General features: G+C 40.7%; 1 protein-coding gene across 14 annotated transcripts in view; it reads left to right on the forward strand.

Moving 5' to 3' along the window:
* LOC131447159 (NACHT, LRR and PYD domains-containing protein 12-like) overlaps window positions 1-14,534 on the forward strand; it is a 117,101-nt gene that overhangs the window by 14,568 nt on the left and 87,999 nt on the right. For 8 of the 14 annotated variants that reach the window (XM_058618679.1, XM_058618683.1, XM_058618684.1 and 5 more), the window contains one exon: window positions 153-326. The exons of 1 other annotated variant lie outside the window; for it this stretch is intronic. In XM_058618679.1, the coding sequence (XP_058474662.1) occupies window positions 153-326 (174 nt within the window). Of the gene's footprint in view, window positions 1-152; window positions 327-834; window positions 1,864-7,986; window positions 8,102-8,194; window positions 8,537-14,534 lie in introns of those variants that run through there. 5 more of the 14 variants (XM_058618685.1, XM_058618693.1, XM_058618691.1 and 2 more) reach the window with 3 other exon arrangements.

Raw genomic sequence — 14,534 nt, forward strand, 5'->3', positions numbered from 1 at the left:
TTAAACACACACACACACACACACACACACACACACAGTCACACACACTCACAGTCACACACACACACACACACACACACACACACACTCACACACACACAGTCACACACACACACATTGTTCTAAAGTCTCATCTTTTATTCTTTATTCAGGTTGAGGGGCTGCAGTTTGACAAAGATCAGCTGTTCTTCTCTGGTCTCAGTTCTGAAGTCCAACCCCTCACACCTGAGAGACCTGAACCTGAGTGAGAACCAGCTGCAGGATTCAGGAGTAAAGATGCTGTGTTCTGGACTGGAGAGTCCACATTGTAGACTGGAGACTCTGAAGTGAGTTCACTGACTGAAGCTGCTGTTGTTTTTTTAAACTTTCATTTCATTTACATTAAACTCATTTTATTCACTGATGAATAAAATAAACTCCTTAAACACACACACACACACACTCACACAGTCACACACACACAGACACGCACACACACACAGTCACACACACAGACACAGTCACATACACACACACAGTCACACACAGTCACACTCACACACACAGACACACGCACACACACAGACACGCGCACCCACACACAGTCACACACACACACACACAGACACAGTCACATACACACACACACAGTGTCACACGCACACACAGTCACACACACACTCACACACACACACAGTCACACTCACACAGTCACACACACACACAGATACAGTCACACACAGTCTCACACACATACACAGTCACACACACTCACACACACACAGTCACACACGCACAGACACAGTCACACACACACACATTGTTCTAAAGTCTCATGTTTTATTCTTTATTCAGGTTGAGTCACTGCAGTTTGACAGAGATCAGCTGTTCTTCTCTGGTCTCAGCTCTGAAGTCCAACCCCTCCCACCTGAGAGACCTGGACCTGAGTGAGAACCAGCTGCAGGATTCAGCAGTGAAGCCTCTGTGTGATCTTCAGAAGAGTCCAGACTACAGACTGGAGACTCTGGAGTGAGTAGAGTGTTGTTCTAATCACAGTCAGACAAACATCAGTGTTTCCTCAGTGAAGCTGTGACAGCACAATAGCGACAGACTTCATGATTGGACACAAAGACACAGAGAGACAACAGACGAGCCACGAGCTGCTGCTACTCACAGACTAGAGCTGAGCGCCTCACATGATGAGCGTCCATCAGCTGTTTGTAGTTTGACTTCATCACAGATTATAGATCCACTGTATCATACACTGTAAAAACAGCAGCACATCTTGTTTGGTTAGAAAACGTCAAAGTAGCCACTTTCAGACTGGAACGTCATTTTCCTTCAAACTCTGACAAAAGCATGAAGAAATGAGCAAAATATCAAGAAATGATCTTTATCACAAGCAAAGAAATGAAAGTGAGTCTTCTCTGACTTTAAGAATTGACACCTTGGCAAGGGAGAACCCAAAAGCACGACAACGAGGCAGGAAAACGCAGATTACTAAGTCCAAAAGCAGGAAATCAGTCACAAACAGGCAAACACATCAGAACAAGAAGACTAACTAGAAATGCTGGAGCAAAAAACCAACACAAGACCATCTGAAAATGGGCTGCTATATAATCACTGAGGGACTAATGAGCCAATGGAAAACCAGGTGAGGGAAATGAGTTGATTGCATGGAAGAAAGATGACAGGAGAACTAGTGACAAGACATGGAAACAAATGAAAAAGACATGAAACAAACTAAGAGTTAGTGTAAGTACGTAAGTACAGAGAGAGTGAATTTGACCTTTGTGTTTTAAACACAGCAGTAGTGAAGCAGGAGCAGCAGGGATTTCATTCAAACTGTTGTTTGTTACTGTTTATTAAAGCTTACATGAAGTTGTCATTCTCTTCTTTTAAGACAATGTTAGAGTTAGTTTTCTTCACTTTTTCGGTCAAAAATGAGGACAATTTCCCAGAAAGTAGACTTCATTGACCTTTTTTTAAAAGTCTTCCACAAACACCTTCAAGTGTAAACCACATAAAACCACGAGAAAGTCATTTACATTCACATTATATCAAATAACATGAAGAGGCTGCAGACACAGACATGATAGTGACTCTGCTGTAAACATGAACACTGGAGTGACAAAGCCCGCCCCTTTCTGTTGGACCTCAGGTTAAAGCTCCGCCTCCAAGACTCTGTAACATGAGTCAAAATCAAAGTTCTCTCTGGTTTAAGGTTTATAGACAAATTCTGCATGAACAGAATATAAACACAACTTTTTCCTGAAGAAATATGCAAATGAGTGACTTGAGTATCGTCACCGTGTGTGTGTGTGTGTGTGTGTGTGTGTGTGTGTGAGGCAACATGAAACAGTGGCAACAACAATTCAATCCAAAAACCAAATGTCCCTGAAATATATCTACTAACAAATACTTTCCATCAAAGTACACAGAGTACGCATTTAAGGCCACAGCTGAACATGTGACCTTGACTTCCATGTCAACAGAGATGAACATAAAGAAACAGCAACCCCTGCTGGTGAGGAGTAGTTCCTGCAGCACTATAGATGCACTATATGGACAAAAGTATTTGAATTGACGTGTTTCAATGGGGCTTTGGACTCTCGGCCTCTTCTCTCAGTGAAGGACAATCTGAAGTTCAGCAGACGCAGACATTTCTACTCCAACATGACTGTGTCCCAGTGGACAAAGCAACCACTATAAAGACATGAGCCCTGACCTTTAACCCCATCCAGCACCTTTGGGATGAACTGGAACAGAGATTAAGAGCCAGACCTTGTGGTCCAGCATCAGTGTGTGACCTCATCAATGCTCGACACAATGAATGGACACTAATTCTCACAGAAACACTTCAAAGTGTTGAGCAAAGTCTTCCAAGAAGAGTTGAAGCTGTTAAAGCTGCAAAACTCCATATGAAAATACTGTCAATGTATTTGAATACTTCATAATAGTCCAAATACTTCTGTTGATTTGTTTTCACACAACTCCAAACAACCAGTGTTTGGTGAATGAGTGAATGTGAGCTGTTGTAACATGTGATGTTATTATTCCACATCTGAGCTGCATCACTGACTCTGACTCTGACTCTCTGTCGTCTTCTCTCAACAGGTGGGAGTCATGAATGTGTGTGTGTGACGCTGCTTCCACAGATCTGTGACAGAACTCCAACGATGATGGTGTGATTTTTCAGTCCTAACGTCCTGAACCTGTGACGAGCTGTTTCAACATTTAACATAATGTGTCTTTAATCCAAGAGTATTCATCTACAATGTTAATAATATCCATAACCTTTATTACATGATGTATAATTACATATCTAACAGTTTAACCCTGACCAGTCAACATGTGTTTCCTTTTCATTTGCATCAGTTAAATGTATCTATCTTGTCTACTGATGAGTTTTAAAAAATGCTTTTTAAATATTTGACAGAATAATTGCTTCAATTTTCAAAAACTCTGAATTCCAGCACATGAGAGCTAATGAAAATAATGCCTGGTTCACAGTATGTGGAGCTAAAGAGAGTGTTTGTTTTAAATCAGTGGAATGTTCCTTTGTTTACTTCAAACCTTAAAACAGAGCATGTTGATCCATGATTTCACTGATCTCTTTGTAAAATGATGGTTTATCATTATTGTCTGGTCCTTACAACAATAATGAGGCCTTTAGGGCTTTTAAAGGGGGCTGAGACCTGGTTTTAGGGTTAGGCATTTGGTTGTCATGGTGAAGGTTCAGGAATGCATTCTGTCTGTGAGTGTCCTCACTAAGAATGCTGTACAAGAATGTGTGTGTGTGTGTGTGTGGGGGGGGGGGGGGGGGGGGGCTTGAGATGTATAGAATGACTCAGCTCTTATGAAACTAAGACACTGATCCTGGTTTGGGTTTTTCCAGACAGAAATGGTCCTAACAGGGTAACAAATACAAGAACACACACATATTCTTGTACAGCAGTGGTCACCAACTGGGTCACTTCACCTCACTTGCATGTATCCATATGATCACTGAGTAAAATGTCTTTGATATTGTTTATAAAACTGTGATCATCGTTAGTAAGCACTGAAATGAATGAATGAATGAAAGTAGTGCCATTGTTTAAGAAAGGTGACATACATGAATTTACTAATTACAGACCAGTCTCAATACTACCACAATTGTCAAAAATTTTGGAGAAACTATTTAACGAAAGGCTAGACAACTTCATTAACAAACACAATCTGCTATATGATAGCCAATATGGATTCAGAAGAAACCACTCGACGGCTCTAGCTTTAACTGAGTCTCTGGAAACCATTACTGACACCATTGATCAAAAATTACATTCAATAGGAATATTCATAGACCTGAAAAAGGCATTTGACACCATCAACCATGATATTTTGATAGCTAAACTGGAGAGATACGGTATAAGAGGCATAGCACTGGAATGGGTCAAGAGTTATCTTCACAACAGATCTCAATATGTTAAGATGGGAGATTGCACATCGACTTGCTTGGACATAATTTGTGGGGTTCCACAAGGATCAGTGCTGGGCCCTAAACTGTTTATACTATACATTAATGACATATGCAAGGTATCCAATATTCTGAAATTAACATTATTTGCAGATGATACTAATATTTTCTGTTCGGGGGAAGACCTAAACCAATTAGTGGAAACAGTCAATAATGAAATGGCCAAGCTACATGTGTGGTTTAATATAAATAAACTATCTCTAAATTTAGAGAAAACTAAATATATGCTGTATGGGAAAAAAGGCTGTAAGACTAGTATTAACATACAAGTTAATGGAGTGGACATTGAAAGGGTTAAAGAGTACAAAGTGCTGGGAGTGATTATTGATGACATGTTAAGTTGGAAGCCACACACCAAACAGTTAAAAGGCCAGGAGTGTGTCCATACTTTGGAGGGCACAAAAACTATTAAACCAGAAGGCACTGTACTTGTTGTACTGCGCACTAGTCTCTCCACACCTGCAATACTGTGCAGAGGTCTGGGGACACACTTACAAAACCACTACTTATCCCCTGTTTATACTCCAAAAAAGAGCCTTGAGAATCCTACATCATGCCAGTTACAGAGAACATATAAATCAACTCTTTATCAAATCAAAAATACTTAAATTCTATGACTTAATAAAATACCGCACAGTACAGATGATTTATAGGGCTGCCAACAAAAACCTCCCTCACAATCTACAGAAATTATTCCTGAACAGAGGGGAGGGACACAATCTAAGAGGGAACATGAGGTTTAGGCAGAGAAGGGTAAGAACTACATTAAAATCCTTTACTGTATCGGTCACGGGGGTCAGGCAGTGGAACAATCTGGATGAGGAGATGAAAAAATCAGCAAAACTGAGTGTATTTAAAAAGAAGTATGTAGAGATGACTATTAATCGATACAGACTGACACAGAAGGAAAGTATGACAAAGGTCAGAGACAGAAATTTGTAGACACTGGGGGAAACGGCGCGATGGAACATCATGGACACATGTACATACATACATGGAGTCTGAGTTGACTGTCTAGAGCTAGACTATATCTCTGAGTGCTACCGGATGCTGAAACATGTTTTCTTTGTCAAAATGTCATAAAAAAAAAAAAAAAAAAAAAGAAATGAAATGTATGATGATAATGGGGCGGGACTAGTTAAGCTTTGCTTCTCCCGCTTTCCCTTTCGGTTATGTATATTGTGTGAACTGCAATGTTATGTGATGAGTGATCTAAATGTCATGACCGAAATAAATAAATAAATAAATGTGTATGCAACTGAATGCATAATATTCATCATTTAAATGGTCATTAAATGTTAATATGGTAGCCCTCCATATTATTCTCTACCCTTCAGGTAGCTCTGGGTCTCAAAAAGGTTGGTGACCACTGTTGTACAGTGTTCTTCTTGAGGACACCCAGAGACATCATTTTATGTCAAAAAGAAAAATGGAAGTTAAAGGAATACTTCACTGATTAGCATGTAGCTTTGTATCGCTAGAATAGCAGTAGTATTTGTTCTCCCTCAGTTTTCCACTGAGTTGTAGAAAAAGCAGCGTGGGGCAAACTTGGACCCATAGGGGGACAAGACTTCATTCCCAGAATGTAAACACGGAGTCCGCCATCTTTGCTAACGGTTATGCTAACTGGCTCTTGCTCTGCAGAGTAAACTGAGAACGACAATGATCGAATGTAGTTTTCAAACTGATATGGCTGCAAGGGAAAAAACCTGCATTTCAGTGAAAACTAGAAGACGGCGGGTGGCGAGCTGTGGTTATTACGACAGGGTTAACACAACCCTAACCCATCAAGTCCTGAAACGCCAGCAAGTCCTCAAACGCCATCAAGTCCTAAAACGCCAGCAAGTCCTAAAACGCCATCAAGTCCTAAAACGCCAGCAAGTCCTAAAACGCCATCAAGTCCTAAAACGCCAGCAAGTCCTAAAACGCCATCAAGTCCTAAAACGCCAGCAAGTCCTAAAACGCCAGCAAGTCCTAAAACGCCATCAAGTCCTAAAACGCCATCAAGTCCTAAAACACCATCAAGTCCTAAAACACCATCAAGTCCTAAAACACCATCAAGTCCTAAAACGCCAGCAAGTCCTAAAACACCATCAAGTCCTAAAACGCCAGCAAGTCCTAAAACACCATCAAGTCCTAAAACGCCAGCAAGTCCTAAAACACCATCAAGTCCTAAAACGCCAGCAAGTCCTAAAACACCATCAAGTCCTAAAACGCCAGCAAGTCCTAAAACACCATCAAGTCCTAAAACGCCAGCAAGTCCTGAATCGCCATCAAGTCCTAAAACACCATCAAGTCCTAAAACGCCAGCAAGTCCTCATGAGGCGAGACGGTGTCCATGGATGGAGCAGCTCTCTGATCCAGAAACCCATGACCATCCAGAGCTGAGACCAGGACACAGAGTTGCAGTCTTTCATGCTTCTCTGTGCTTCTTTTCAAGCAGTCACCATTTAATAACCCCATAGAGACTGTGTCTGTGTGTCTGTCCCCGACCTACTAAAGTAAATTAATCAATAACAAACTAGAGGAGTTAGACATTCTAATTTAATAAAGATCAATACCAACAATAAAATAGAGACCAAGAATACCACTTTTAAATGTGGACTATTAAATATAAGACCAGTCTCATCGAAATCTGGTTTAATTAATGAAGCTCAGGCCAAGGAGGAGGAGTAGCAGTAGCCATGTTTAATACTAGATTATTAATCAATCCCAAGCCTAAACCAGGACATTCATCATTATTCTTAATCTATCTCATCCTAGTTGGAAATCACAGAAACCAATGATGATAGTCACAGTTTATCGTCCACCTGCAGCTTATTCAGAGTTCCTTTCAGAGTTCTCTGAGTTCTTATCTGAGTTAGTGCTTAAGACAGATCAAATCATAATTGTAGGGGATTTCAACATCCATGTAGTCATGTTCTGTTGTCAATGTCATTTTATTGTGAAATTCCCTCTTATTTTGAAGTCTTTTTCGTCCCTTGTCTGTGTGCACTTTACTTTTCCCCTCTGTGATTACCCAACCCGTTTCACCCGTGTCTTGGTCGTCACAGCTGTCTGTCGTTTCCCTAATTCCTCAGTGTATATAACCACTCCCCCTTCCTTTATCTGTCACCTCGTGATTCGCTGTTTTTCTGACCAGAGGATTTCTATGCACGTGTGTGCTTCAAGTGACTCTGTCAGTGTTCAGTTCCACGATTGATCCCGCGCCTGCGTCTTTACGCATATTTGCTGCATTTACAGTAAAGTCTGTAATGATTACACTTCACATCACATTCAAACATTTTCAGTGCAAAAGCCTCTGGTTAGAAAGATAACACAATAACATTGTACCATTAAACAGCATAAAGCACATTACCAATGAACATTTTCCATAAACCAGTGCAGCTTCAATATTCTTCACAGTTTTTATGAAGCGACGACATGTGCGGCCAAAATAAATCTTCTGTGCAAAGTCAATAAACAGAATACTTGCAATATGCCTGCAGGTCATCCCTCAGTGTGTCACAGGGCGTTCTGATCCATTCATACAGACCCACGGGGCGCCTGGAACCCTGAGCAGTGAAGCCTTGATGGTAGGCTTTGCCCTGATCTAAGAGAGAAGTGAGTGAAGCCAGTCCTGCATGCGAGGGAGAGGGTGTTTGTTGGTCGTTGATACAAAGACGTAATGACTCTTCCTTTTTTTCTCTCACACAGGTGCGGCGTACGGGGACTGAGACTTTACGATCCATCCTTTCATCAACAACTCCTGTGTGTACTTTTTTATTTCCTGTACAGAAGAATGAGCCTCCTGAACAGGGATATCATCCTTGACCCTGGTTTGCATCTGTAGGGATAACATCCAATGTCACTGTGGTCACAGGCAGACACTGCAGACTCTTCATAAAGCATTTCCTCAGTGACTTAGATCAGCAGGTGGTCTCCACAGCTAACTGCAGCCTGTGCTGTCTCAACCTGTCGTGTCTCGTCGTGTTTTCCATCTCAGTGACTTTGGCTGTTCTGATTCTCTTTGGCTGACATGTGACCACCTGCTGTCACTGAGGCTGTTCTAGAACACTTCTTCATTCTAGTGGTTCGTATCGGACCACAGGTCCAGAGGTGTTGTAGCTCAGTGGTAGAGCCAGTCGTCTTTTAACGCAAGGGTTGGGGGTTGGATTCCTGCCTCTGCTAGTCTACATGCTGACGTCTCTGCTGGCAGCGTGTGAATGGGTACGAAAGATGAGTGATAGAAAAATGTGCTGCACATAGATGTGCTGTATGAAAGTGTGTGTGATGGGGTTTGAGTGGTCATCTAGACTAGAAGACTAGAAAACCCTTTACCTGCAGCACACATGCATCATTGTTCCCACTCTGACAGTAGCTGTGCTGCAGCTTTGTGGCCTTTGGACTTGGATGAGGTGTATAATAGCTTCAGCTTGTTCTTCTACACCAAGAGCTTTGCAGAGCCCTTGCAGAGGAGGTTGACAACCATGGCAGACACATCAGCGTTGGACTTGTGTATGAGAGTGGTTCTCTGTTTGCAGCAGACAGGTCAAGGCTCTCTCCTGGATCAAGAAGCTCTCCAGGTGGTCGCACTGTGTAATTGGGGATGGACGTCTCTGTCTTCAGGACCAACAAGGTCTCACTCCCAAGTCGTCCCATGCGTGACGATCGGGCAGCGTCCCCTCGCGTCAGTTCTTAACGTACTGGGTACCCCTTTAGCGTCAATTTTCAACGCCTGGGGTAGTCAGGTTGACTTCTATAGAGCTCCCATAACGTCTGCATATGACGCCACGGGACCGAGTCGGGGAGACCACAGTCCGTTGTGTGCTGATGAATACGGAGCTATACTGCTGATCGATTGATTGATTGATTGGTTACAATAAATTGATTTGAGTATTGTGTTAGGCCATACAACAATTAGGCAATATTACAGCAAATAATAGGCTCAAATGCTTTTTATGTCTCTGTCTCTGAGGTTTGTAATCGCGATGACAGAGATTATTTAATACTCAAGAAACGTATTTTGGCCCACTTTTGTGGAAATCTGCAGTCACAGCAGGGATTCGCAAGCAGTTCTTATCACAACACCAACCATAGTATTTTTAAAGAATGATGCAAAAGTAAAGATTATTATATTTATCGGGAAAAGTGTACTTTTTTCTAAATCACAAGTGTGTGACGTAATTGTATGCGATGAGACAGCGTTGCCATGTCTGCGCTATTCCTACGGAATTGTTAAGTGATATACTTTATTTTTACTAAAGTAAATTTATTCCTAAATCCTACCAAACTAACTTCAGATCAGCACATTCACACATGGACCTTGTGGATTTCGGCAACCCTGATGCAGCGTCCCATTGCTGCATCAGGGTCCCCCCCCCCCCCTCGGTAAGTACACTGATAAATGAATTAGACAGGTGACATATGGAGATAAAATCCTTAAATGTACGCCCTAAAATGTGTCAGGTGAAGAAAAGAAGTTGTTGTTAGCATCTTTAGGAGAGCAGGGTAGTCATTTGGTGTAACTGTGAATTATTGAAGACATTGAGGTATAACTTGCTGCACCAAATGCACGTAGGGTTAGCTAACACGTGATGCTGTAAGCCAGTAGTTAGCACATGATGCTTTTTCCGTGCTCAATTCAACTTTATGTTATATAGGTAGGCCCACCACTTCATTTGAAGGGCTGTAGAAGACTGACATGAAACTGTCAGAACCATTTGTACACTGGCTTACTGGGTCAAAGTTTGGATTGATTGATTTGATTTGACCATTATTGATATAGTATGAATCAAGCACTCTGTGTGTCATAGATTCAAATACAAAATAGTCAGGGATGACACAATAAAGCCCATAGGCTCATTTCCATTGTGGTCCCTAGCACAATGGAATCATTCTGGGCACAGTCATAGTAAAATAGTACAATGTAAATAGAATAGAATATAGGCTATACATAATTGCTTTATAACTTAGCAGTCCAGCATATGATAAATGGAGAGGGAGAGTAGTGATTCATTGTTATTTAAACCTGCATGCCTATGAAGCCCATTTGAATTGAATTGAATTGAAATGAGTAGTGTGAACGGTCAGTATGTTGGTAGTCTTAAGTATGATGTCAACGTTCTGATGAGGAGAACACAGATGTCAAATCTAGGCTGTTCAATTCTCAATAGTTGGTTCAAAGTGTTTTCTCTCCAACAGGTCCTTCAATTGTCTTCTTCCATTTGTCCCTCCTTGAAGCATCGTTTCTAAAACGCAAACCAAAGGCACTTTTTAGAGGGTTAGAAAACTTGAGGCCATAGGCTACAAGCCCATTTTATTTATGGGAAAAAAAGACAAGAAGGCCTCTAACAAGTGGGTAGCTGACATAATAACCCATTTGCCCCTCACATCTACCACCAAAAACTTCTTGGAGCGGATGAGGAGGGCTTATGAATTTCTTTTGACTAAGGGTAAGAGCAAGATTTTTTGTTCAGAATGCCTTTGTTTGAAACATATATTTGAGTTTTAATTTGAGAAAAATTGAAAAATATATTTGAATGACCTCAACAGAACAGCAGCCCAACACTGACCCATCAGCAGAGCCTGATAACCCCACCATGGAGCAGGGTGACAGCCCCGTCGAGGGTATGGGCCACACCCCAACGGGGAGCAACACAGCAGCCTTGCCATGGAGCAGAGCCACAGCCCCGACGAGGTGCAGGGCCACAGCCCAGACAAAGAGCAACACAGCAGCCTCACCGTGGAGCAGGGCCACAGCCTCGACGAGGAGCAACGTGACCACACCGAGGAGACTGTATTTGTCCTGAACCTTGTCCCTTGTCCGTCTCTTTCTTCTTCTTGTTCTACCTCTACCACTGTTGCAGCAATGAAGAGAGGAAATGACTCCCAGTTAAAAAAGGAGGGGCTTAAGAAGAAAAAGGGTAAGTCTTGTTTTGCATGTGTAACCAACCTCAGCTATAACTGTTGATGATAAAGACTGGGAGATAAGGATATGTTTATTCTATCGGTGCACTAATTACCTCATGGGCCAGGAACCAGAAGTCTAGATCGCTATGGGAGAAAGGAGTATTAGCAATATGCATTGAGTGACAGAATAAAGAATTCACACAACCAACAGGTGCGTTTTAAAGGTATTATATTGTGTTGATTTAAAGAACAAAACAAAAAAAATAAAAAAAATAGACCAAAGTAATTAAAATTGTCAGCGACACATGAGATGTTAACAAAAGTTTGCAATAAATCCAGCCACAGAACAAATCACAGTCTCTGTTTTGGGTAGCTCGCCACGACTACTGAGGTTCCCGTCTACCTTTACAAAATGGGAGGAATCCCAGCAGAAGAAGAAGAAGTTTTCATGCAGATCTCAACCCAGGAATCCATACAAAGGAAAAAGACCCGGAGAGGATTACTGTAATATTCATATAAATAAAATATACTTTTAAATGTGAATAAACGCATATAAACACGATTTATATATGTACATCGTAACATTGTTTCCTAATAATTGTTTTTAACTTCTCTAAATGAACTGAACACATTTCTCTATATTATGTAGTAATGTAAGTAAAACATTGTAATATAAAACATTTTTATATCTTTTTAAACACAACATACATGAAATGAATGCCTCAATAATCCATATTAATATTAGCAGATGCACATTTCAACTTCATCAGACTAACAATCAAATAAGTTGACTCACCAGAGGCTAAAGCATCACATCACATCACATTACACACACACACACACACACACACACACACACTCCGGACACAAGGCAGAATACACGGCTCTCATCTGTCCAAGTTTTGCTTTAGAAGAGACAGGGACACGGGAGTTCAGTAATGTGTAAGCTCACAATAACATTTAGCCAAATATACGTGGCTAATGGCATGAGCTAGCGCCACGGATGCTAATAACACAACTTACGCTCTCTTCCGTTTCCGTCACAAAACACACAGTCCGCTAATCAACCCACGGCAAAAGGCTTCGCTCTCTGCGCTGAGGATGAAACTCAGACGCTTGAATATCTGACTCTCTCACATAAAACAATAACATCTGCAGCAAAAGACTAGCATCTAGCCACCCTGACGACAGTTCGGCAGAGAGAGAGCGAGAGAATGAAAACACAAGTTGCCTTGTTTCAAAAAGAAAATGTTTCTATTCCAAACATTGTTTTTTACTGGAACAGATTTGTGAACAACATTGATTGGAAAAAAATTTGGTTGATTCCTAACAAATACTTGATAGTAAACAAGGTGAAAGAAGTGTCGTTCAAAATAATTCACAGATATTACCCTGCTAATCATTATATGACAAAATTTAAAAGAGACATAAATCCAAACTGTTCCTTTTGTGAAAATCACCCAGAAACTGTTTTACACCTCTTTTGGTATTGTTCACACACCAGATCATTTTGGCAAAACTTCAGCAGATTCGCCATCGACAATATTTATCAAGACTTTATTTTATTATGGGAGAATGTGGTATTTTGCTTTTATAGAACTCAAAATAGAGAGAATGTGTACTTTGTTATAAACCTATTGATTCTGTTGGCAAAATTCCATATCCATAAATGTAAATTCAGTGGTAAAAAACCTAATTTTGTCCCTTTTACCCATGAAGTTGTACATTATATATCTTTGATTTCTGGCTCTAATAACAAAAAAGCAATTAAGACTGTCAATGTTTGGTCCTCCTTTTCTTTCTCTTTTTAATAACTCATCAGCTACCCTGGCAAAGTTTTATTTCTCCTGTTTTTGGTCTGTTTGTTCACTAATGTAATGTTTCTTTCTTCACTTTTGTAATGTAACTGTATTTCAATAAAGTTGTAAAAAAAAAATTAAAAAAAATGAATGAAAACACAAGTGCACGTACACCCTGACAGCGTGTGATTGGTTACGCAGCGTCACGTGACGTGAACTCCTCATGTCACCCGTATATTGTACACTTTGAGAAAAGCACATTCGACACACTTGAAATGAACAAAATATTCCTTTTAAGCAGATATAAACAAACATTATGTATATATATATATATTTAATATATTTATTGACATATTTTAGATTTAAATCATAAATCCTATTTATTCATTTGGTGTAAGATTATTTTAAATCAAACTCTATTTGTCTGTCACATAAAATAATATGAATTTATTAATTTATTGATCTGACCAATTAAGTGGACTTCTAATAAGGGCCTAGTAACCTGGGTTACACATGCATTAATAAATTGGCTCCCAGACTCATTTGACTTTGGGCAATTATTGGTTGGAAAAGCCAGGCTTCATTCGGGTCATTGAATCAGGATCCAGTACACAATATTCTATTCTTCTATATTTAATGACCTGAGTGTTGGTTGGCACTCTGAAGCGGCCACAGTTTACATTAACATTAACCAGAGACATGATTAATGTTGATTTCTGACTTGTCTTTGCTAACTTGCAGTGATCAGTAGTGAAGCCACATGCAGTCGCATTACCAAAATGCATCTTGTTCAAACAGTTAATCTCACCTCTCAAACCAGCAAACAGTTCATGCGTCAAAATCAGCTTGTTGGACTAAAACACTGGCAACAATTCTCAGCCAGAAAACACACACTGTCACACGTAACACATTGTAACAACGAGCAGAAATTGAGTTAAGGTACGCACCAAGCAAAGGAAAACAATTGTTTTCATTTCTCTGTGTATGGTGTAACCCGGGTGAAAAACCCCTTTATTATTATTATTATTATTATTATTATTATTAATAAACGTAAGATGATGGTGCTACGTGGCGCTACGTCATCACATTGCGCTACGTCATCACATTGCGCTACGTCATCACATTGCGCCGCGATGTTACATAACTCCGTTGGGACTCGCTGCCGGCAGCAGTGAGAGGAGCACGCCGGGGAAATGTTTGCTGGAGGCCAGGTGATGGCGAGCTAGTAAAGTCAAGTTGACGATCGTTGGAAACCTCCACTGGTCGGGCTGGTAGGAGGCTCCTTGGCGCAGCCGCTCCTCTCTCTGCTCTTGCGCCCCCCTTAAAAGCCCACATATATCACACAC

This window comes from Solea solea, chromosome 20, assembly GCF_958295425.1.
Source record: "Solea solea chromosome 20, fSolSol10.1, whole genome shotgun sequence".
NCBI classification, from domain to species: Eukaryota; Metazoa; Chordata; class Actinopteri; order Pleuronectiformes; family Soleidae; genus Solea; species Solea solea.